The sequence below is a fragment of the Prorops nasuta genome, unplaced genomic scaffold (genome assembly GCF_024137725.1).
Source record: "Prorops nasuta isolate Cenicafe-Biocafe unplaced genomic scaffold, Cenicafe_Pnas_1.2 PNAS00014, whole genome shotgun sequence".
NCBI classification, from domain to species: Eukaryota; Metazoa; Arthropoda; class Insecta; order Hymenoptera; family Bethylidae; genus Prorops; species Prorops nasuta.
In genome coordinates, this window is record NW_027116811.1 from 1,896,375 (window position 1) to 1,922,159 (window position 25,785).

Consider the following 25,785-nt stretch of genomic DNA (forward strand, 5'->3'; position numbering starts at 1 on the left):
ACGACTGATTCAAACGTATTCAAAGATTGCATTAATGCCTGAATAAATGCTGGTAGTTTTGATGCTTTCGAATGGTATGATTCGAAACATTTAAAGTTATGCAAACATACCGTGTACTATATATATATATGCCACAATTGGCCGAGATTTCATTAAACTTTTATTACCTGAAACTAAGCAGTTATAACACTGTCAGCGTGTCTAATTATTTCAATAGGAGAGATAATTAACCATCAATATTAACTGGTGTCTGGTGGCTCTCTATAGAAATCTAGTAGCGAATGCTCATCGAAAATGTGGTTTATTTGCAGTGTTCCGTGCATCAAAGCGTTTGCCGCTGGGTTAATCGTAGCTAGACTTCTGCCTCGTCCATTTAACAACTGGCCATCTCCCTTGTGGAGCCAGCCTCCCGTGAAAACATGTTGACTTATTTACGCAAAATGAACTGCATTTTCCACTATAATTGGGACTTAAAAAGTCATTGCAGCAATAAAAATCTACTGTGGCTTTATTGAATTTTCCTCACGTCGTTAAATTACAATTTTCATTTACATATATACATTCGTCAAACGTAAAAAAAAGCTTCTTCTCGGATTCGAATTGAGAAACAAGGAACACCCCCCTCACTGCTCTACTAGAATTATGTAATGCGTGCAAATATAGTGCTCGACACTAACGTAATTGGCAAATATTCCATCGTGTTAGATTAATGGGTTTGGTTAATGCTTTGTGCCAATCAATATGCTACCTCTGTTGTTCAATCAAGAGTATTAATTAAACTGGTATTATCGATAACTATGGGGAACGGTCATCGTTACTCACTGTTCCGTCAGTCAGTCAGCCAGAAATACGAATCACCAGAGAAACGCGATAATTTGCATCGATATTGACGCTCCTAATGATTATTGGAATTTGTTCACCACGCCATAAGTGATTCACCATATACTTTGCTATTAAGTGGCACAGACTATTACATCCATCAATTCGTCTCCTCGTTAAATTTCACCCTTAGCACATTAATTTATGAAATATTCCAGCTTTTTACCATAATTCGCATACCATCAACGGATGAAATAATGCTGGAAGGGGGCATTGTACTTTACAGGAATCCTACTTCGAGTAGAGTTTACGTATAGTTGTGTAGAAAATTAACATACATTTATCAAGCTCTAAGGGTTTGCATTGAAGTTGGTGGTAAATAACTCGAAGCATTACTATAGTGAGGCACGTAATTCAGTATTGGATCTTACAACTACCTTGCCAATTGTTAGCCCTGTTAGTATACATTATATCCAAAGAGAGCAATAAACCTCTCTGATTTACGTTAATAGTGTTTGCACATCGAAAATCGCTACGTAGTTTTGTAATTAAGATGGCCACTAAATCTTTGTTAACTGGCTATAGAGTATCGAATTACGTCGTACATCTTTTCCCTTTTCACGAGGAGGCTGCTGCCCTCGCAAAGGCTAACTGGAAAATTCGCGCTGGATTACAACGTTATAAGTTTACGTACGTCGTCGAACCATCAGCAATTTATTGGTTCAACTCGACATTACGACTGATTATTTCATACAGGCTAATGCAACGTCAACCAGGTTGTTTCCATACGAACCATAGTTAATTTTCATAGAACACCGCCAACATTTAGTTACATTCACGCACTTCTATCGGCTTAAATTGCGGTTTCAGCATATCACGCAGTGTACATGGGGAGAAAATTAATTTCACACTACAAACCATTGTAATGACTATTATCCTTATGGTTATGAGCGGATGTTTACACAGAGTTCAATCCCACAGCTTCTAATCCAGCACAGCAGCTCTACTGTATACACTGTACGAGAGACATATTGATTCGAGAGCGTTGAGAATGAAAGGGTTTTATCGCGAGACGAAGAACTCGAATTTATAAAAATTTGTCCGGGCAGGTAAAATAGCGAGGGCTTCTTGCGAGGAAGATGTATAAGGTACGCTGGAATACGTTCGTGTATAGATAGTATTATAGGCATGAAACGGCACGACGTTTGTCGCCCGTGCCAAAAATGTTTCGTGTACGATGTGGGAGGGTAAGAGAACGCCTGGGTTGCAGCAGGTACGTGACCTGCAATTGGTCGACTCGAAAAATGGTACTAGCTCGCACAACTGATCGTATTACACAGGACGTCCCTCACGAATATAATTCCAACCCAAAGAAACCTTACACTTATATCACCATTCGCCTTTGTCCTACGCCAGAAACCATGCTAAGGACACGTGACATTTACACAAGAAGGAGACTATATACTCGCTTAACAAATTTAATTAGTCTCGGTTCAAACGAAATTAGTTCTACAAGCTGTTAAAATGTTTATATAATAGTTTCTGCGTCTCCCCCCCCCTCTCTCCCTCCCTCTTTCTCTTAACACACAGTCTTTCTTTCAGGAATATATATTTTTCAATTAATAGGATTTTTCAGAGCACAAGGCTCCTTCGGTGGGCAATTACTCGAACCATAAAAATATTAATCTGGAATTCATATTTCACGCAAGTTGGCAGAGATATAGGGGGGAAAATGGGTTAAGAGATCCCCAATGGTGTAAGACCTGTCAACGTTAATTCTTCCTGGCCGACAGATTGTTTCTGTCTTCGTCATATGCAATGATAAAGTGCAAGTTCTGCTGGCGAGCTCTGCTGGTCCCTCGGTTTTACCAGTGATTTACGACCTCGAATACCACCAGCATATTCATATTATCTTCTCACAATGCTAATATCCGCACAAGTTCTCTTTAAGCTGCTCTTCGAGTATTGGCGTTACGCATGGACTATTTTCCAAGATTAAAAGAATATATCGATTCGAGGAACGAAGAGATCCGCAGTCGAGTGGCTCTGGAATGATTCGAGACTCGCTCTGCTCCAACGGATCGTCATCGGCGAAGAATTGAAATTGAAAGAGGGCTGCTGCGAGGATACTTTGGCACGTCTTTTACAATACATACACACACATACATTAGCGCGTAGATTAAATATAACTGCCGAGCGAAGGAATATTAATCGCAGCATTGGTACTCATCCGGAATCATTGGCTTCCGACGTATAAGCTATACGGCTATCAAATAATTCTACATTTAATAAGAGGCTATGGCATCGTCATTGCTCCAGTTTCATTCGTAGATACTCGCTACATGTAGCGTAGCAATTTCAGCTTTCACGGCATCACGTTTTCGTTCTCATTTCTGTCGTCGTGTCAGGCATGCTGAAGTATGCTCTTTTTTAGCGGATCCTCTCCGCGTGTAACGGTCCTTCTGTTCTTCCCACTCCAGTCATATCGCGCTTCCTCCAGTTTCTCTTTGTCTTTCCTCCTCGTGGCTTTCGAAGTTTACTTATCCCACAATAGGGCTGCTAGCAAGCGCTGTTATTTATACATTCTACATGCCATATGCGCCCATACGCGGGCAGGCGAGCGAGAGAGAATAAGAGAGAGAGAGTGAGAGAGGGGGGGGGGGAGGGGGGCAGGTCGTACCAGCTTGACCCTTTGAAGATACAAACCTGAGGCACGTCAAACAAACACAGGCGGTCGGGGGCCACGATCCTCAGACCTATGAAGCCCGCCCGAGCACAACAATAATGTCACACAGCCCCTCCCCCCTCCCCAGGCTTTTCAGAAGATGACAACCGTTTAAAACCCGAGGCGCCACTCTTTGCCACTGAGAGCTCACCCCGCTATAACTGCCGTGCAATGGCTTTGCCTATTATGACTCCTGATAATGGGACTTAGCTCCCAACCAACCACCAACGAGGCAATCTCTTGTTTTCCGCTTATTCTTTCCTCCTTTATGCTAATACTTTACGTTAAAGCGTTTTATACGAAACCCTTTATAAATATTACAATGCTATTTTACCCCTCGGAGAATAAGTCAAGGAAAATATAGTGATATAATAATAAAATAATTAATTATTCTTCTGGGAGATTATTGACGTATAGTAGAAGCGAAAAGATTTAAAGTATAAAAAAGTTTTCCGATTGGTAGATGGGGAACGACGCGACCTCCACCCAATTTCCGGAAATAATGAAAATCACCAGCCAAAAAGATAAGTCTTACGAGCTGAAAAAAAATGCTGACTTTTCTCGAAGTTTTGTATGAGTGGCAGAGGAGCATAAAAAAATGGAAGGCTATCTCAAGGAGCAGAGTTTCAAGCACGTCTTAGATTATCCCCGGAATACCGAGAATAACTGTCAAGGAATTAAAAATATTCGTCCCTTCAGCTGAATATTTCCCCCTTTTCCACTGGAAGGAAAATACATAGATACGACACTAATCAAAATCATATTATTCAGCAGGGTTTTCATAAACTTTGGTCGGTAATGTTATCACGTGCATAAGTAATAACCGCATGCATAATCTTGTACTTTGGCACGATTCTATTATTGAAATTGTATCATTTCCAGGATTCTTCTCAAACACTCGTTCCATCTACCCTCCTAAAAATCCCTAAAATTCATATAGCTTCCGGTTCATACTTTTTCCGTCCAAACTTTCCATCGCTGTACTCGCCCAGGTATCGCGATCGCGAGAAAGGTAAATGAAAAACTTAGAAAAGAAAAGTATACGAGAGATTATATCGAACGTAAAATCCCATTTCGATGACGGGACGTTAAAATGACGAAAAGTGCAGCTGAAACGTGTGTGGTGGCTCCTTTGTGTTTTTTCAGGGGGAAAAGGGAATATCCGGAGGGTCCCACCCTATTTGATGGCTCGGGATCATAAATACAGTAGTTCATTGTCTATTCCGGGGCGACAAATCGAGCAAGGAAATTCTTCTTCGAAGAAAGCGAAGAGAAATCATAGAGATCGAGCTCGGCGGCGGGCGTGCAGGAGGAAGGCCAGAGTTCGAATGGCCGATTCTTGCGAAAGAACAATTTCTCTTGTTGCGCGACGTACTGCGAAACACCACGCCCCCCTGGGCTACGTATATTTCTATATAGCGCTGTACACCGAGAAAAAGAACTCTTAGAACGGGGGCTGCTGGTTTTCGCCTTGGCGCTAGTGGAGCAAGGCGAGATAAAATCCACAAAAATGCGAGAAAAAGGTACACGTTACCGTGTTTACGTAGGGTGTGCAGTGCTTTTTTTATCTCGCTGAATTTTCCATCCCGTGCGCGCTTTTATTCGCCGGAGTTTTCATGGATTTTGTCTTTGGCCGGAAGCGAAAGGGGAGACCATCCGTTAAATCGAATCCAGCTAATATACGACAACGACGGTGGCGGCCGTAGTGCTTCCACAACGAATGGGATGCCTCTCCTTTTGAGAAAAACGTTTAGGGAATGACGCGAGAGTTCGCTCGACGATTATCCACGTCGGTTTGCGAAACTTCCCTAAATATAGTTCATTGCAGTCGTGATCCCGATGGTCATGGGTATATCGACTCGACCCTACGAATCCTGTACGAATCGCGTTTATATATGTCATCGATCCAAACTATTATTTACAATAAAAATATATTATAGTATGTAACCTTGTGCAATATATATAGTACACAGCATACTCACTCTCCAACTCGTCCTCGTCATAATCGTAAAGAATGCGATTGGTGAATTTGTCGAGATATAAAGTAAAATGTAGTATCAGCGAAATTACCGCGGTATATCGAGGGTGAAATAATATCCGACAATAAAAAGACAGTTAAAAAGAGAAGGGATTTAAGCGGATTTGAATAACGGCTAGTCACCCTTGCGCTCCGGCTGGGGCAAAAGTGCTTACCCTAAAGCATAAAAATGACTGCGCGTTGGTATGTACCATCGCAATCTCGCTTGAATTATTTTCGCATAGCCCTCGGGCGTCGGCCAGTAAATTTCGCGCATCGGAAAGCCAAACTCGTGACCGTATATACAAAGGGAACGGGCTGGACCAGTCGCATTTATCCAGAAACCGAAACTGGATGGAGGAACATTTTCAGCGGCGATAAACAGCCATTCATCTGTTCGTTCGTTCGCTCGCTCGCTTCTTTTTCGTCTCGCTCCCATCCGCTCATCGGGGAAGCTGATGCTTCTTCGTCCGCGCGCGGAATCCCCGAGGATCTCGCTGGCACGTTTAACGAATGAGCCCGAAGAAAAACGCGAATTGACGTAGCGCGGCGCGGACTTTCGTCCTCCGCTGCTGCTGCTGTCATCCTATTCCAGGAATATTAAGAGAGACTCCTCCGCGTTCGATCGTCCCGGCTCAATGCGGAAACGCGCCAGACCCGCGCGGAAATTCACCATTCTCCCGTCCAGCTGCACATCGCATGCTCCTACGTATTAAATTTTCATCGAATGTGCCATTCATTTTCGACGCTTTCATTTTTCTATCCCATCCTTTCTATTTATTTCCAATTTGCACCACGCTCGCAATTTGCCTCGCTACTTTAATTATCTTGCCGATTTCTCAAAGCAAATTCCGTCTTTTGTGTACCATGGCCAGCTCATTTTAACAAGTATAACGTCGCTATACTGATCACTAATTCTGCTACTCTATCCTCCCCACCTAACACGCCTATACCTATCATCTCACGACGTATTATGACATATGAACTCTATATAAGCATTGGAGAGCGATGATTAACGATCGTTCGACTGATTGTGAGAGATGGAAGATTTCTTTTTTTTTTTTCGATATGCCTCGCTCGTATGATTCATCGTGACTGTTCGCCTTTTTATTTCCGAGAATCTTCGCGACAGTAGCAAATATCGATTTATCATTTGGATTCGTATTCTTGCATAATTCATCGATATTGAATATTTGAAAGAGAGAGAGAGAAAGAGAGAAAGAGAAAGAGAGAGAGAGAGAGAGAGAGAGGGATTCTTGAAATTTTATTTCCCTAATATTGAATTACAAATGGAGTAAAGTCAGCATTGTTGTAATCGTAGTTATCTTATATCTTGTCGGTGGTCTACGGGCAGAGTACCTCGAACGCTTGTTGAGTAGCAGATGTGAGTGGCTGTGGCTGCAGTAAGGCAATCCATGTATTTTATGAATACGTCATGAGGCATATCCTTTAAACCGTCTACATCTCGAGGAAAATCTGCATATCGCTCTTCCAGGGCCACACAATGAAAAATGACTGAACGAAAGTCCAAGACATGACAGTTTAGACCGGATAGGAAATTGAAAAGTTTTAACTGAAACTATAGCTACCTCTCTGTGTTTATATATGTATAGATCCATGCAAGCAAGGGATAGAAATGAGAGGCACGATATAAATGGATCCCCCTCCGATCTATATGGAAAATGCAAAGACGATTCTAAGCTGTAAGATAAGAAATGGATAAACCAATGCTTTCATGACAGATTGAATAAACTGACCTTCCAAGCAATTAAACTGTCCTACGAGACATTTTCTCCACGATTTTTCATGAGGGAAAATGTGATATTGATCCGAATCTTACGAGGCAAGACCTGCAGATGTGATTGGAGACTCGAGGAGAACAGCAGTCGAGGGTTCGGAATGAGAGAGAAAGCAGCCCTTTTTTTTATAAATAACTTCATAGCTTTTGTATCAAATTACTTGCTTATATACAGAGTTGATATGTGAATTTAAGTAAAATTGAACGGTTCCGTTGTAAAAAGGACAGGTCGCAGGGATGGTATCGATTGGTAAAAATCCTTTCAACAATGTCACTCACGAAAGAAATAAACGAGTTTAACGCATTTTGTTTTTTTATAGAATAATAAAAATTCTATTGAATGATCCCTCCCCGAGGCCACTAATAATGCAAAGAAAAAAATTAAATCTTTCTTTGTGCATTTACATGGTAATACAGCAGAGGCGTAGAATATTTAAATTCGGAAGAAGTTGATGAAAAAATTAATGTATATCGCCCACAGCCTTGAACCTTTTAAGTTTCAAGTACGTGGGTTTATGATAGGGAGGGTGCGAAGAAAAAAAGGGAGGTGGAGGGGGAAAGCGCGCGGTCATTGCGCGTCAAATGAATCTGCTTAATGTAGCGCGAGAATCGATGCGACACGGGTCAAGTTGAGCCGATGACGAGCAGTGCACTATTTTAAAATATTTCTTCGACAAATGAATTTTATATATACGTGACCAATTATACGATCGAATAAATTCCCGTAGCGGTGCTTTCGGGCATTGAAAGCATTTCTCAAAGACTAGGATAAACCAGATATTCGTGCTCCTGCTTTCCGCACAAAGTGAAATATGAGTTACGTGTAATTCTGGAAAGTAGGCTATCCGAGGAATGGATAATTAAGTTTTTTTCTTTCAATGAAAAATGGAGTAAAGTCAGTCTGCGGTAGAGTTTAAAATTAGACGCAAGCACTGTCAGAATGGTTTGAAATATTTTCGACTATTCCCAGGTGGTTTTCAATCGTCCCTGATAGCATCGAATATGTATGACTCATGTCGAAGGGAATAACGGCCTAAACTCATCACCGCCACCCTCATTCAACACAGTTTACCTTTAGGCGATCAAGTTTTAGCTTCTACGAGCAGCGAGTCGTCGTCCTCCAGCGGCCGGAGGAAAACTTGCAGGATTATTTTTCAGGTAACACGTTTGCCCGAGCGTCAGCGCAAAAAACGTTAAAAGGATTTTTAGATGAGATTTTTCAATGTCACTTTATTGATTCTCTTCGCTCCTCGCGCGTCTTTTAATAAAGATTTCAATGAAAAAATTAGCCTGCTGAAGCAGCTAGGCCATTAAGGACAAGATGTATGCGAAGCTTTAGAGATCCCGAGGCGCATCATCGGAGTGGAAAGTTTTATTTCGAGGATTAAATTCCGATGTTCGTGGTTTTATATTTGTAACGATAAAATACAAGTGCGATTTTACGACGAGTTTCGGAATCAAAGTGAGTGTAGCGCAGCTGGAGAATGGAAACGAGAGAGAAGCTTAATCCGACTATTCATAGGAAGCACTTAGCATTTGGTAAGCGTATGATACGGAATCTTTCTGGGAAGGGGTTTTCCAACGCATTTAGCAAAAGCTCCATTCCTCGGAGGATTGTTGAAATCATCTATAATGGTGGCTGGCATGAATACACACGCGAGCAACAAGGCAAAAGCAGAAAGGTACAGTCCTCCCCGCTGTCGAGGTGGGATTCACCGATCGGAGAATCGTGAATTTCTCCGCGCGCGCCGTGCCGGCGAAAGTCGTTGGAGAAAATTCGAAAATAGAAAAAAATAAAAAGCTTCTTCTCGTCGACAAATCTCTTCTTTCGCCGGCGTTCCGCTCTACGAGCGGTATATATGCAGGTATATCTATATGTATGTACACACACACACACGCTAACGGGTTTTAATTAATCAAACAGGAGCAACTTGGTCGCTTTCCACTCATCAGAGTCATTCACTTTTTTCCCCCTGTAATCACGCTTCTAAATCCGTGTGTATTCTTTCCCAGGGTTGGATGACGGTAACGGTGTGGTTGGTGGCGAGTCTGGCTGGATGGATCGGGAGCCAGATTGCAGGAAAAATAAGAAATGGAAATCGAACAAGGCCAACGGAAAAACTTATGTCCCAAGAGCCATTGTTCTCCTTTCGAGCTCGCGCTCTCATTGATCACTCGCCGACGTGCTCTTTCTTTATCTTAAAGCAGCAACAAAGGAGAGAATGTTTTCGACACTAATCGACTGTGCAATTCCAACTCGGTATATAACACACACACACACACACATATATAAATCTCGAATTCTCTGGTAATTGCAGAAAATTGAAATGAAGTTGAGCAATGCGAAAAGGGCATCGCGCGTTCCGAAGAAACTCGCTGTTTACGGGGGATAGACTCTCTATACATATATCTATATATGGTTAAAGCAATAGCCCCCCTTTTGGTTGCACTTCATGAAAGTACAAAATCCAAACTGATGCTTCTCACTATTAATCATTATATCGTATGTATAGACAGGTGTCCGGGAAACGTGGCATAAATCAAAAGGCTGTCAGTTGACTATGGCGCATGCGTGCTTCGACGCACACGCATAGTTGATTTTAGGATCTATGGAAAAACGAAATAGGACGTAGTGGGAGAGCAGGCCATTTGACACTGAGACGAATTACACTTTAGCTATTCCATCTACTTTAAAGGTGCTTCCAGCGACGAGGAATTAGAATATCGATGCAAGTAGCTCTGATCGATTTGTCAAGATCTGTCCGTACGTCTCTGTTGCTGCTGGGTCGTTAAAGTATAATCAGATTTGATCGGTCGTGAAAGTGGGGGAAAAATACGCTCGAAGGACGACGATCGATTGATTTTCGTACCCCTGCGTCAAGTACTATTCGAAATTGGGCATTACGCTTGTTGAACGCCTGTATGAACGACCACTCTCATAGGAATCGTCGGTCGACGGAACGCATTTTATTCGTTACGAGTCGTGCGTTAAAAAGTTTTATTGAATCAATATCGTTAAACACTGATCACGTACAGTCAGCTCTTTACAATCAAGAATGAAGAATCGACTCGGCTGCTGATGTGTATGGGCGGATTCGATAAAATTCTTTATTCTCAATCGACGCAAAAGGGAATAAAATATTAAACGATGAAAGCGAAACTATTCGTGTGGAAGGAAGGAGGTGGAGATGGATATGTGTGTGTGTGTGTGTATCTGACAGATCGAGTCTTGCCAATAGAGCTAAAACACGATAGCTTTGTATTACTTGATTACTATCGATACTAACGCAAATCCCTATAATTCGATAACTCGATAAAGTCTAAGCATCGAGCGACAAACAATTTCATCAGTAGCAAGTATATATATATATAAACGAGCAAAAGCGAGATAATCGAATGACTGGCGAGCACAAAGTGCTCTCTTTCGCCTATGGTATAATATGTTTATTCGAAAAGTAACAAGATAGTCTGGCTCGTAATTAGAGTAAGGAGAAATTAAGGAATTTCCAATGATATTCATCTCGTAGAGGAGGATCTGTGTCCATTTTCAAACGCGTGTATATATGTTGCTACGTACGATTTCGGGCTCGTGCATTAGCGCAAAGCTTCTGGCGTGTGATGCGAAACTCCATCTGAATTCGCACTCACGATCCGCATGCCAAGTTGGTATAGCAAAGTTAGATAGTGATAATAGCTCAAAGCAATGATTAAGCAAAGAGAAAGGCAGGGGGGTAGAGTCTGGCAGGCAGAAAGGCAGGAGAGAGCAAACAGGTAAATGTAAAGGGAAGATGCATTGAATTTGTGGATTTGATAGCGACAGCACGTCTCTTGCTTGGTGAAATTGAACAAATGGAGTATCAGTTGGCGTATTTCGGATGCTACAAGGCGTGTTTCAGGAATATGAAAGAGTAATTAGACCGGATATAGGTTGGCTCGCCGTGCAAAAGGCTGTTAATGAGCGATCGAAATTTCGTACGTGCCTCGATTACACCTTGAACGACGAGCAAGCGAGGCATGCTCGTGGCCTACACCTCGGGCTAATCCATCCAAGGGATTCATCCCCTCCTCTCTCTCTCTCTCTCTCTCTCTCTTTCTCTCTCGAGCCACCCCAACTCGCTGCAAGTCCTTCTTCCCCCGCCTCCACCCCTCCGCTTCATCGCTAGTATTTCGAGTGATCGATCTTGGAGGGTGCCTCCACGGAGATGGCGGTAAGTTGGTAATTATTGTACTTGCTCACGCTGGCACCGGCTGCCGCTTCATGCAGATGCAATTTCGAACTTGATCCCACCCCCAACCCCTTCTTACCACCCTCGCACACCTTCGCCTCTTTCTACCCCGTCTTCGAAACACTCTGCAGGAAGACCCACGATTAACACTAGACTCTTATACCGTAGTTGCCTTTACGATAAAACCTTAAATTCGTCCATTACTCTACTCCTCGGCAAAGTCCAAGTTTATCCTAACGTTTGTTACACCGGAGAACACAGCATTTGTGTATATATATATATCGAAATAATTAGCGAAACGCGATCCAGTTTATTAGCTGGTCCATAAAAATTCTTATTAAGAATTTTATTTTCATCATAAAATTATTGTTGGTTTTACGTCTTCAATACGTTGCTGATACGCAGTTTTATCTTGGAAAGCTGGATTATACTTTTCAAGTTCTTTTATCTTGAAATTGTCTGGGCGTAGTAGAGGTACCTTATTCCTGTGTTGGTTTTTACGTCAACGGTGGATCGTTAGAGACTCGCGACAAGGGTACTCGTCATAGATAACTTACTCGATGGGACCCTTGCTTGGTTTGCCCGGCAAAAACACGTATCCGGTAGGAAGGCGTAATTGTGCCATAGCAACTACGATTATTCCGGTGGAACGTTGATGTGAGCAAAATGCACGCAGGCAATCGAATCGTTTTGATAATGGAGGGCTTGTATTGCAGAAGGCTTTCAATTGTTCCTGCGACCATTTCGACGACTTAATTCTATCATCCCTCCGATTAGAATTAAACCCAATTTCCTTGATACAAGCTCTCGTAAAAACCTCTAATTTATTTTAATGAAAATTTATCCATCGATACATAATTATACTATAATAATGTACACCGTGCTATTTTATTAATCCATAATTTTACAATTCATCGTTAAAAGTTATTTTCAATGTTTCATACCCTGCAGAACTATATTGTTGGAAAACTAAACAGGGGAACGCGACACATAATAGACTAATGGGGGTTTTATTTGAAACCTCGCTATACTAGCCAATACCCCAGATATACTATTAATTGTTTACTCAAGAGTGTCGACTTTCGAAAAAAAGCTTCTATTTCCAAACGCGCATTTCCCTTTATAATTCCTATTGACGTATTTATAGAAAGACGCTACGTATGGTATAAAGAGCTTGTTGGTCGCGTCGAAAGGGCTGCGCGTTCTATTTTCGGATCCATTGACGAGGTCGGGAACTGATTTGTGGTAATCTTAAGTGAAGACAAATGTTTCTTAATAGAAGACGCAGCTTTGCGGAGAGTATCGGCTGATCGATTTATGCTGATCCAACTTCTTAGAGGTATATTTTTAACACTATCCTCCAATAATTTTATCCCTTATCCAGAGAAGCTTTTAATAAATTAACATGTTGAGTGGTACGTAAGATTAAGTAGTGCTCAGCTTTAATCTACAATTCTATCAAGGAAGAAGCTTGAAAAATTGTTATAAGGAAAGATTTTTGAAAGCTCGTGCTTATCGATGCGTTGTATGTGGAAAGCTGTCAAATAAACATTAAAGTTCGCCTTGTGGGTAGATTTAGCGATGAAGCCACAACTTTGAAAGACACATTCAAAGGACTGTCACGCGTGTCACTTCTATCGCGCCCATGGGACAAAGGTACAGATTTAAAGGATATATATGCGTATATATACTCAGTTAGACGCGAGCCTATCGGATGTTCGTCGCAGCTTCCCCCCCCCCCCCCCCCTCTCTCTCTCTCCGTATTTCCAGTAAATACTATATACATGCGAAAGGTTGGAGGAAAAGTTAGGAGGACAAAAAATACGCCATTAACATTAATTAAGTCTCGTAGATCAATTAAATAGCGCTGCACGTTTCACTGGGAGGGGGGAAATTTTTTTCATTCAAGGAATCGTATTATTGGCCGGCTTAATTGGATTCAAGCTGTTTGCCTTCTGTCCGGAGAAATATATATATATATTGTTGGAAAAAAGTACGTTTCTCCTTTTTTTTATAAAAGGCCATTGAAGCGCCTTCATTTGTATCAGATACATACCGTGCTCGGTGGTTCCATCGCCCACTGCATTAACAAGAAACCGTAACGAGAGACCACTTGTAACCACGGGACTTGGGAAAGATCTAAAAAGATTCCATTGCTCTCCCCTGGTGCGAATGACAACGACGTACTTATGTAAACCGTATGTTTTTACGTGCGGCCCCGTTAAATCATTCTCGACTGGACTCGCCGCCTTCGTGCTTGCCCGGAAGTGTACTAAGTAGAGGTGGGCGTGTCAAAAGAGTTCGCTGCTACATTTGGAACGTTACAAATCATTTGCTAACGTCTAGTTTATACAGTTCCCCATGTTGTGCATTAAGCGTGTATTTTTGTTCCAAATTCCATATATATATATAGTATAGAAATGCACGCGAAGCATTAATGTTAGGACGTGAATATTTTAAAAGCAATGTTTTTCGTAGAGCTTCGAGAACGCTCTTGCCTTTCGTAAACATAATCCTATGGAAGGTATCATAATTGGGAGAAAAATATTTGTTTGAAAGCAGAAAGTTGACTTGGTAACGAGTAATGGGTGAAATCCTGTTTAAGTAGGAAGTACACAGAGGGAGTGTACGAGAGAGAGAGAGAGAGAGAGAGAGAGAGAGAGGATTTGACTTTTACTTAAGTATTGTTTTGGTAGTAGAGAATCCTGTACGTCCGCCATTCACGGCAAGATTAGAGAGGATCCTAAGTGGATAGGGAAATAGATGAGCATTAGTAGTTTCTTCCTCTGGAATAGTTACAGAGAGCATATAGTATATGTATATGTATACTCACACACACCTACCGTGCCAACGCAAACGTACTCGTTTCCCGTGAACTGGAACCAGAGGAACGTTCGATCTTTTTGCGGATGGAAACGTGTTTACGGTTAAATTTCTTTGGGAAACGGTGCATTTAATTACTGGATTATTGACTGCGAGAAGTAAGGTAGAAGGTGTGCAAAAAATGGGGAGTGGAGGCGTCGGTAGACCAAGCTGTGAAAGTGGGAAGCGATGGGCATCATTTGGCAAGGTAAAAAAGGGAGGAAGATGTGTTTATGGGATTGCGTGGAAGCAGATGAGAAGGAGGGGAAAATCCGGTGGATAGAAAAGCGGAAGGGAAGCAATGTAACGCCTGGTCCTAATAATAGGAGAGCGGAAAATCAGTTTTTAATCTTCCATTCCATTCACGTTTCCACTTGGTTGCTCTTGATCCCTCGATACGATTATGACGCGTCTGCCCCTCCCCTCTCCCTCGACGACGAATGACATTTTTTCAACTGGTCAACCCTGCGAGAGACGTTCATCGTCTATTTCTGGCATGGGAATCGCGATTTGCGGAATGCCTGGAATCAAGGGTCGTTGCCCTCTTCTCTCCAGGGATACGATAGACTGTGCGATTGCGAAGGATATCTCTGCGTACGATATGCTAATGTTATTTCCATATTACTGTGCCACTAAAATACTGATCATTTTCCAAACTATGCTCGTATATAACAAACAGGATTCGCGTTAAGCTATAAATTGTCTGTAGCGTATACTGGGGTTGATCGCAATCAAAACGTCCCCGAAGTAACGAGAGACGTAAAAGAAAATTGCTCGAACAACGATTTCGATGAAAATTATAAGCCTTTTTGCTTAAAATTCTACCTGAATTTCGTCTCGTTCGCTGTGTTTTCATATACAGTTGTTCGGAGAATCCTGCAGAAAAAGCGTGTAGATCGATAAATATGACGAGTAACGAGAGTCCAATTAGCCGGTAATTAACCTAACGATAACAGCACGATGGCCAATGAATCGGAAGTGAGAAGCAGATGCGCTTGTAATTTCCGCTTGTCTCGTCGGCTGTCTCATTTTTGCATAACGCGACTTAACAAGGCCTAATGAGTTAAACGCCGTAACACCCAATGTGCTGCAAATTGGATTTATACCACTTACAATTTTCCTCCACACTTGTTATCTCTGCTACGCGAGTCATCTCGCTCGCTGTCACAGTCGCACACTCTGTGCTTTCTCTCTCTTTCACACACACTCGCACACTTTCTCTCCTTTCCGCGTGCTCGTTCATGGCGTGCCTCCGTACCTTCCCCCCTCCCCCTTTCCTATCCCTATTATTCCATCCAGTGCATACTTGCATACTTTATAATCCACGGGAACAAGCAGGAGGCAAATTCTGCAAATTCCACTCGCGAGGAAGCTTATCTGGAGATGTGGCGCGATTTACGGTCGAACCATCTCGTGGGTGCAGGCTCCTTAATTTTTAAATTATATATCTTACGCTATTATAACCTTGGTTCTTCTTTTTTTTTTCAACATTTCTTTTACATTATCGCAGCCTAATATTTTTTCACCCTTCTACCTGCTCGCTATGGTCTCTCTCTCTCTCTCTTTCTCTCTCGGTCTCTATCTAAGAGGACCGAACAAAAATCTCGGCCACTTAGGGAAAGAAACTCTCTGGCACGTGGACCGTGTCTGATCGATATGAAAAGCCGCGGCAAAGTGAAGAAAGTTGCCTGAATCGTTCGTGTTTAAGGTAGCAAGAAAAATCAATTACTTCGCTGCGTTCGCTCGCGCTCGATGGCAAACGAATCTCAGAAAGTACCAATAACGCTCGCTCTAAAAATCCAATGAAATATGCATGAATTATTTCAGATCGTACCAGCAGCGAATATTAACTATACCATCGTTTCCATATTTTACGTAATTAAACTTTCCGACCGCCACCATTCCGTGGCACGAAAATCTTGCTCAAACGCTCAATTTTCGAGAAAACAAAACGACAATACAGCTATTGTAACCTCACTTTAGTTTCGCGTTTAGTAACTGAAAAATAGACCAAAAGCCATTTGGAATTAAACGAAAAAATGTGATGAAACTTTAATGGATATTCCGTTGTGGAGAAGAATTTTCGCAGGCAACTTTTAATTTTGCCAAATGTAATTTGAACGCGAAAGACCCGACTGTGATATTTTCAATCAAAGCGTACAAATGAAGCTGGAAAATAATACTGAAATGTAGATTAGCGTGATTAATTAACGACATTACGGTATATTTATTTCCACTCTCAAAATAGCATTATTAATTGAATTTCTGGCCCCTCGATGTAATGGCACGATTAATCGCGTAAGCTCCAAGGGTACGAAGATACAACCGAGCCAGTGCTTTGCTGACTCGAGTGAGTCATTTCTACATTTAGCGATTCAACGCTAAAAAGCCTCGAATAAGCGTATTATCGATAAAGTAAAAATTAAAAAAAAAAAACATCTGCTTCTCTCAATCTTCCATTCGACCATTTTTATTTTTTAAACCTATATCTATACGAACATTTGCGTGTATCGATGATGATAAATATCAGCACATAGAATTGAATAGCTTGGTAAGATGTTTAAGCAGCTTATAATATAAACGATCTATAAAGAGAGAAGAGGGTACGTTAGCGAAGTAGCTGCATCGTAAATGCGAAGCTATTGTTATTCTCCAATAGCAAGATGTAACACTATGCTGGGAACGCCCGCGGCAACGTTAGCGAAGTGCATAATAGGTTTCCTTTATAGCCGAGAGGCAACTATACAGCGAACTACAGGTAAGGAAGTTTCTCTTGGAAGGACATCCGGCCTCGTTCTGGCAAATATTCGGACCGTGTGCCATGCCAGCAGTGGAGAAACTGCGGAGGGTTGGATAGGCACGATGAGAGCAGATGTGACTGCGGTAATCAGACACAGTAATTTTGGATTCACACTTGCTTCCCAGAGTTAACCACGAAACCCCTGCCGACACAAGCTTTCGCACTCTCGCTTCTTGCGCCACTTCGCAGCTATATAGGATGTATACGCGGTGCCTAATTGAAAAGGGATTAATTAACGCCGGTGTACACGCATAAGAAATCCGCTTTCTCCGATAGTCAAACATTACCGAGCGCAGCTGCTGGATTTCTTAACGAATCAAAGCGCAGAGTTTCTTCTGCCCTTTCCCTGAATTGAAAAGAGGGGGGAGGTAGACGCAACGGTTGGAATTTTGATAACGCACGAATCTGGGGGAATAACATCGCCGGCCGCGAAACCGCGCCATTTCTCTTGGAATTATATTAGCTATAACGCGAGGGTGAAAAATCTCAAGGTATCGCGCATGTGTTGCGGTCCGGAATATACGGCTCATCCAGCTTTGGATCCAGCGGAGTAAAACCTGGCCGAACATTGCTAATGAGAGCCGCATAGGGATGTACTAAAGTTCTGCGGTGGAAAGGAGGCGTTAACCGCGTCAAGTATTTCGCCAAGTATTCAAATAAAGATGATAAGCATGCGACTCTGCCATATGCCAGCTTTCTTGTGTTGTTTTCCCTTTTACCAGCTCGAAATACTTTCCAGCCATTGTCTCGCACACAGGACTTTCGCAAATCAGGAGAGTACAGGAATACATATATTACACGTGCTATTGACACGCGGAATAATGGTGAAATGTCCGTGTGCTTAGGAATAAAATAAGGGACTGTCGTAAAACAAGTGAGTTTGCGAGGAGAGGGAGGAGAAAAATTGATGTACTTGAAAAGTGGATTGTTTAGGTTCGCGAGCAGACGGGATCGATCTTCGTTGTAATATTAACAAGGGTAATAACAATAATCACGTAAATCTTTTCGGAAAAGCTTTATCGCCCCAGGTCGTACACGTATATAAACGCACAGGCGTTTATTATCGTATCCGCAGCAGCTGGACAGTCATGTATATTATTAAACCATCTTCGCCCTTCTCGCATGCCGTCTCTTTGCGTTTACGAATGTCTCTAAAATTATCCCGCTCCACTCTCTTCTTTTATTTTTCTTATTCTTCTCAATCTTCTATTTGGTGCAGCCCCTATGCATCCACTTGCTCGCCTTAGCCACATGTTCGCACGTGCCTTTTCGTTTAAAATGGTTACGACGAGCCTCGAATGCCACCATCCTCCAGCAGGCAACGCGACGATATAGATACTACGTCTTGGGTGTAAAAGCAAAGCATAAAAACACGCGGAAAGCAAGAAAATTTTATCAACTATTTAATGCAGCTATTACCATTTTACACTACCCCTTCAGACTCTGGCATCATGCGAAGAGGCCAAATTATCTTATACGCGCAAGAATAGTACTTGAGATGCTACGGTTTTATACATGTAAATTCGAGTAAAACGATTTATGCATTTTTAAACACTTTACTGCTGAAGAGTGAAGCTGCTGATGCGCGAAATTATTATAAACAATATAAACCGTTTTATTCTTCATAGGAATTAATAATTGCCTGCGAAGAGAGATATTGTTTGCGGCAAACGAAAAATTAGTGTATGGTAATGTTTTTCTTCGCGACTAATGTGCCATTCTTATTTTAATCTCTTGCATATATGTATATACGCGCACAGTGCTTCTACCATGATGAATATTAAATTAACTTTAAAACCACAAACGACTAGCCAACTCTAATTATATTTCAGAGGACGCAATGGGTCCTCGGGATTACATTTGATTATTTTCTTCGTGGAAGACGAACTGTAATATCAAAATAGTCCCAACGACGAATGCTTTGTGCAAGATTAACGAGACTCAAGACAGAGGGAGTTTTTTGAACGATTGCAGAGAAATTCAATCGTTTAAGAAGTCTACATGCAGAAACCACAGCAGTCGTAGAACAGATCTATTCTCCCAAAAGGACTTGGACAGATCCAAAGCGCTTACCTGGCACGAGTCTCCAAAGACTCATTGCGCTAGTTTTCTGTTTCTAGTCCGCCCCCGGTGCTTCTCTTTCTTCTTTATTCTAAAAGACTCTCCCGCAGGACTAACGTCGGAAATTGACAAAAGCACACGCCGCAATGTCTCTCTATACCTATGCTATACATGTACATATACTCTTGTATATGCGCACATCTACCACGATATAATATACAATAAAATATATATATAGACACGTAACACCTTATCCAAAGCGTACCCACAAATAAACTCCCATTTCAATACACCAGGTATCTTTTTACATCCTCATTTCTTTATACGAGCGGACGATCCAAAAATTCTTTTTTCGAGGCGAACGTCGCTCGGACGACTGCAGCGTTGAGCGTTCAGACGAGCATTTACGTGACAGAAGAAATCTGAGAAATCCGCAAGTTCATTCAAAGCCTCGCTACTTTTTTTCCCCTCTTTTCTTCCGAGGTCGTTTTGGTAAAGAGCGTAGACGGATCGTAAGATGCATTCAGCATATTCCGTAGGACTTTCCTTGGCTAATGCGAGATGAAATTACAATCTCTTCCCTCGTCACCACAGGAACCCCGGTTGGGTCGGGGGAGTCACACCGTTCCAGCCTGTGCACAGTCCTCTGTTGATATACCACCAACAATAACGTTTCCTGGTGTTCGTTTCACGATGGGATCACATTTACACAGAAGTGCTGGTCTTAATCACCCAAAGCACAAATTTTGCAACCACCTCGAAACTGTGTCCAATGACAGTGAATGTATACCATGTACATGTACTATATCTACGTTGTGTATCGTGAAAGGCAGAAACCAACTAATTCATTCCCTTTCTCGACAAAAAAGAAAAGAACCTTCTTTCATATACTATTATATATTTTCCAATTTACTGCAAGTAGATTACGAAGCAAAGAAAAAGGAGGACAGAAGCACGTAATTAAACGATAATATTCTGCGGAGAATTTTCTCGTAGAAGCGAAAAAAGCAGGTAAAAAAGAAACGCCAGGACACCTAATTTGCATCATTAAATTAATAAAAATTACATCAACGTCTTTGCCCTGTAATTTTCTCCGAAAGCAATTACAGTATCTTTTTGTGGCTCGTTGTCGAAGGCTCGTAATTAAATACGAAAATGGATTAATATTGACGAGAATGACGTTTGAATAATGTCAGAGGGGGAGTGGTGAAATCAGTCATCGTTGATCGAAGCAACGATGGCAAGCAAGGTATTTATAAATTCGTCGATCGCGAGTGAAAATCCGACGTGACTTCCATCGAAATGCACGTGTCGGAAAGATTCGAGGCTTGTTGGCAGGATAAAGGAGGGAGGGGGAGGAGGCTAATGCACGGTAGACGTATATGAGTATAAGTTTAGTCAGTCGCAAAGTTTGCGAGAGTGCAGGCAGGGTAGACACGTTAATGCAACGTAAAGCGCGGTGCATCTTGCGCGCCTCTCGTGCCGCGAAGATTACACCCAAGTGCGGTAGTCACCAGAGACTTATTGTCGCAGCTTATTCCAATATCCGGTTTATACCTACCTGCATCATCGCCGAAAATCACAATGATATACGAACAAAAGCAGCCCTTTTAACCGGTCGGAAGCTTAACTCGAGTCCGCGTCCCACCACGAACACACTACCGCAGAAATTCCTCTTCTTACCCTTCTTTTAATTCCCACAGTCGCAGCGGTAAACTCGTCATCGGAACGGCTCGGATTGAAGCTATTGAAAAACCATCCTTAGCGAATGAATTTACCGCGCGGCGTAAATAGAGTTACGCAAATGTAATCAAGCGCCCGAAGGATGCTCCTGCTACTCTGCGCTGCTGTATACAGCGAGGAGAGCGTTCATCCCTCGCACAATTTGAATTTCCTCGCAAAGGAAAGCGAGTCAGCAATCGTGATCGACGAGTCCCCGAGCAAGAGGTAGCAGCGGACGATAAGTGCTGTGCGATGGGCTCTTAATTGCTGAAAAACCCATTAGCAAATGTCTATTTCGATGAAGTAGCCTACTTTGTGGAAATGTTTGGCAAGCATCAAACTCCTATTATATGTAAAGTGGACCGAATCGATCCGTACGATATTGCCTCTCGTCAATTTACTCTTTACTTTTAACGACTAATAATATCAATTAACAAATTATCATTATTGTACACGTGCATAATTTTATTATGAAAAAAAAAAATAATAGTTTTGCTATTCTTTCACGCTTACATTGAATTTATTTCAATTGACAGGTCCATTCATACTATGTACGAGGAGCACCATGAATGAAGCACGTCGAGTAATTCGAGTCTGATAATTTTCTTAACAAGCCATGAGTAAGTATACGGATGGCACTCGAGAGTTTCGTCACACAGACTATATATATATATATATATATATATATATCGTAACTAGCGTTCATTGAAGCGAAAGAGGGACCAGGCAAATAAAGCGATATATACGCCAAGAGTCGAATTCGCGTTAATTGATACAAACTAGGCGTCGTCGAAGGAACGATCGAACGAGTTTGAAGTATCGCCTGCGGATATCGGTGCAGGGTGACGAATTCAAACGAACCGAGGGAATTCCATTTTGAAGAATTTTGAAAAGAAAAGAAAGAGCCGAGTGTCGCGTTACGCTGTCTCCGTGCTATTGCGATTTTCGATTTTTGCACGTTCGAGCGTCTTGTCAGGACAGGCAAGTAAATAGAAAATCCTCGAGTGAGCGGCTTTTTCGCGCTTTATTCTCGAGTTATTTGTCACCTTGTTCCCCGAGCAACCAGCTGTCTAGGACCGCATACCGAGGGAGAAAGAGAATAAAGTGGAAGTTGGCGAGGTGCCGGTGTTGAGGAGGAGGAACAAAGAAAAAAGTACAACGCGCCAGGCAAAGCTTCCCGAAGTAAGAGGCCAGTGATCCCGTGGTTTGGTCGTATTACACGCGATTACCGAAGTATCCCTCGCCGCGGTGCTGCATAGTTAGTTCGCAACCGCGCACCAACGACCCTCCCCCTCCCCCATAACACACAGCCCCTGTCACACGCTAATAATTAGCACGATGATAAACTCGTCACAGCATCCCAGGCTTACCTGCTACAAGCGCGATCAGCAGGAAAGCATTTAGCCACAGGTGGCGGCTCATCTCGACCATGTCTTTCGCACTGCAAATTTCCCAGTATACTATTGTATATATAACTATACATTCACCAAAACACTTCACTCGCACACGTTAAAGCGGAAATAGCGCACGGTCATCGGCCACGCACACGCAAGGCTGCCTCTCGCACGACGTTAAATGATCATCGCTCGAAACGTTGGTAAACATTGGAGGCGCGATGATTCGCGGAGCGCCCTTTGTTGTTACCGCACCTTGACATTTACACGGATCGACGAGTCTCGGATGGCGAACCTTTTGTGCCAGTCGCGTAGCGTATCCCAATCCAGTGTGCGGTCGCTTACACGGCTGGCGACGTTCTAACCGCGGAGATTCGAACGGGCAACGTGTGCTGGTACTCCTCGCTTTATTCACGTGCGCACAGCGATTTTTTTTCTCTCTCATTTATCAGAGAGCTCGGAGAAAAATCCAAAGGACGGACCGATATAAAGTTTCACGATTATCGATCACGCAGAGGGGCCAGGAGCAGCGGTGGACGAGATTTTAAGCACTGTTGACAGGGTAATTGCACGTATATCTGCACTGGATTGCGACGGACGAGACTGAGCGTCGCCGCGCGAAGCAGAAAACGTCGTGAGCGACGCATGCGTTGATCGCCCTTTCAGCCCCACTACTATCAATTCCACCCCACCAACTTTACCAAAACGACTACCCCTACCGAAGCTTTTCTATTTCTTTTTCTCTCTCCCGTCTTTTTGCCTATCCTCTCTCTCTCTCTCTCTCTCTCTCTCTCTCTCCCTATTCCACACTCCTTAAACTCTCTTCTTTTTTTTCTGCCTCCCCCCCCCCCCTCCCCTCACTGCCTCGCAGTCCCACACTCTCATCCGTTTCCTATTCCTCGCCCAAGGCACACACAACTTTTTTCCCGACGCGTCTTTCGCGCTTCTTCCTCTTCTTCTTCTCCCCCCCCCCCCCCGATCTTCTCACCTCCTTCTCCACTCTCCTTTGCTCTCGCCGTACCCTTTTCAATGAGAGACGCACACGCTCCAGAACCACGCGCGCGCAAACTTCTCTAAATGTCTCTCGGCCCTCCGGATTCAATTTGCCGGCCGAAAAGTTTTTGCTCAATAAGGCAAGCGTGCTACGTAGGTATCATCATTCACCGGCATTAGAGGCCATTGTCCGGAACTGCGCCACACGCTGCGACACACACGCGTCGCTTCCTAACTTTGCACGTTTTTCCCGCCTATTTTCCTGGACCGGATTCCTCAGGGAATTCCCCCGCGACTCGCCCCGCCGTGGCAATTTGTTATCGATGTCATTGAAAATATCTACTATTAAAAACCACTCGGCTGATTGCTTTTTGGCGGGACGCTTAATCGAATGAGGAATATCGATCACGAGCAACATAGGATTTACGTCCGAAAAATATCGTATTTTTATTACATCTGCTTTGTGAAAGGGTGTTTTTACGCCACTGGCTTGTATCGTAAGTTTGGAAATTAATATCAACTGTGTTTGAATTATTTATATTGATAGGGAGAGAGAGAGAGAGAGGCGGGAGGGGATTGCAGCGGCGCATTGGAAGGATCCAGCGTTTCCCGAACGTTCGATAGGATGTTTAAATATGTGCAAGACGGTGGCAGAGGCAGAGGTGCGAGGAACTGGTCAGCTTTATGGCGCTCCGTCCATGCAGCCAGCTTGCGGCCCATTTATCTTTGCAGTCCACTTTTTCTCGACTCGCTTTCGCCTTTGTTACTTTTTCTTGTCCAGACGTCGTTCCTCCGCTTGCTTTCCGCGTTCCATGAATCCCGCCCGCTTCCGGAAGTAGCCTGCAGTGGGAGGAAGGTCGTTGAAATATCGCGAAGACATCATTTCTCAGGAACGCGTCGTTTCGTCTCAGCTACCTCTTCCAGCGAGTTACGGAACGCATAAAAATTTCGTGGATCTTCATTGGTTCGCGGCTGCGAAAGCCTCGTTTGAACTTGGCTGCTCGAATAACCGTGCGAGATCGCTCTTTAATAGCGGCGCTGGCAAATAAAAAGTCAAGTTTAGGTGGCTTTTTTCCAGAGGTAGACCTACACAGTCCCGGTGTTACTTCACGGGAACAGGAAGCACGGAGGTGCTAGCTGGTGGAGCCTGAATTATCGCGGCAACTTATTTCTTCTTTCTCCTCTATATACATATATAGGTATATGCGTGTGCGTCGTTCTTTAACCCTGAAATACCCACACGAGCGCATTCACGTGTCTCCGGCTCGCACACGAGAGCGAATGTATGCGTTGGACCTCGTACACGTCGCGGCGTATAACTTGTGTGTGCTCGGAAACATCCATTGGCTATATCGGGAAAATGGACCCGAACAAAAAATCGAAATATGTAATAAAAAAGGATGACAGGTCATCCCAGTGGCAGGAATGCTACACGCACGTCCATTAGAGCAAGAACATGCGGATTTTTTGCTACTTATATAATTTAATCCCCCTCCGTTATCGGCAATGTGTCTGAATGCTTCGTTATTCGCTCCAGTCGATTACTCTCTCTCTCTCTCTCTCTCTCTCTCTCTCTCTCTAGTTGCACGAGCTGATTGATTTATGTCCACTTCATACGCGACTTTAAATCAAGTAGCTTCTCAAACTTATCCGTTTTAAGTGCGTTGTTAAAAAGCAGTCCTATCCCAAAGCCAATCGGACGAATACGTGGAATTTGTCTTCTTATCGGTGCCACTGACCCTATCGATGCTATCGAGTCTATATATACAGACTTTTTACTCTCTATGTGTAGATGATTATGCGAAAGAGAGGCTGCTCGTTCGTTTCGAAAACCACAAGCGTGCAGCCCTCCACCTTCCAACGTTACATGACGAAAAACATAAATCTCAGTTTTCACGCGCGGGGTCCCCTCCCTATAAGCCGGTAGGTGTCGAGACTGCGACAATAGTTTCGAAAGTGATATTTCCTCTCACGATACAGAAGCTTTATAGACACGCGAACTGTGCGATACTAGAATAGTAAATGCCCAGGAGACCGTTCCTTTTCCGCAGTTTTCCAGCGGTACATCCTAGCGATTTATGGCGTCATGCTTCATCTCGAAAATTGTTTCATCATTGTTGTAAAGGTCCAGCGCAGCGGCGCTATTTTACTACGCCAATGCACGATAAACTTGTCGCGTAGCATTGTTCGCAACGCGCGATCTCGTTGATTTCTTGAATGAAAAATTCCAGCAGCGTTGACTCGTCCGCGCTATATACTTATTACAGCCTTATATCGCAAATAACCCCATTTTCCTTCTCTTCTCCATTTTTTTATCTCGAGCCTCGGAGAAAAGCGCGATAAGGTGCTCGCGCTGTAAGCCACGTTA

At 43.0% G+C, this 25,785-nt stretch overlaps 1 protein-coding gene across 2 annotated transcripts in view; it reads right to left on the bottom strand.

The window, feature by feature from the left end:
• Window positions 1-22,990, bottom strand: part of LOC136778288 (uncharacterized) — a 62,012-nt gene extending 39,022 nt beyond the window's left edge. For both annotated transcript variants that reach the window (XM_066734999.1, XM_066735000.1), the window contains exon 1: window positions 22,401-22,990. In XM_066734999.1, coding sequence (XP_066591096.1) covers window positions 22,401-22,461 — 61 coding nt within the window. In that variant the 5' untranslated portion in view covers window positions 22,462-22,990. The remainder of the gene's footprint in view (window positions 1-22,400) is intronic.
• Between the last annotated feature and the right edge of the window lie 2,795 nt (window positions 22,991-25,785).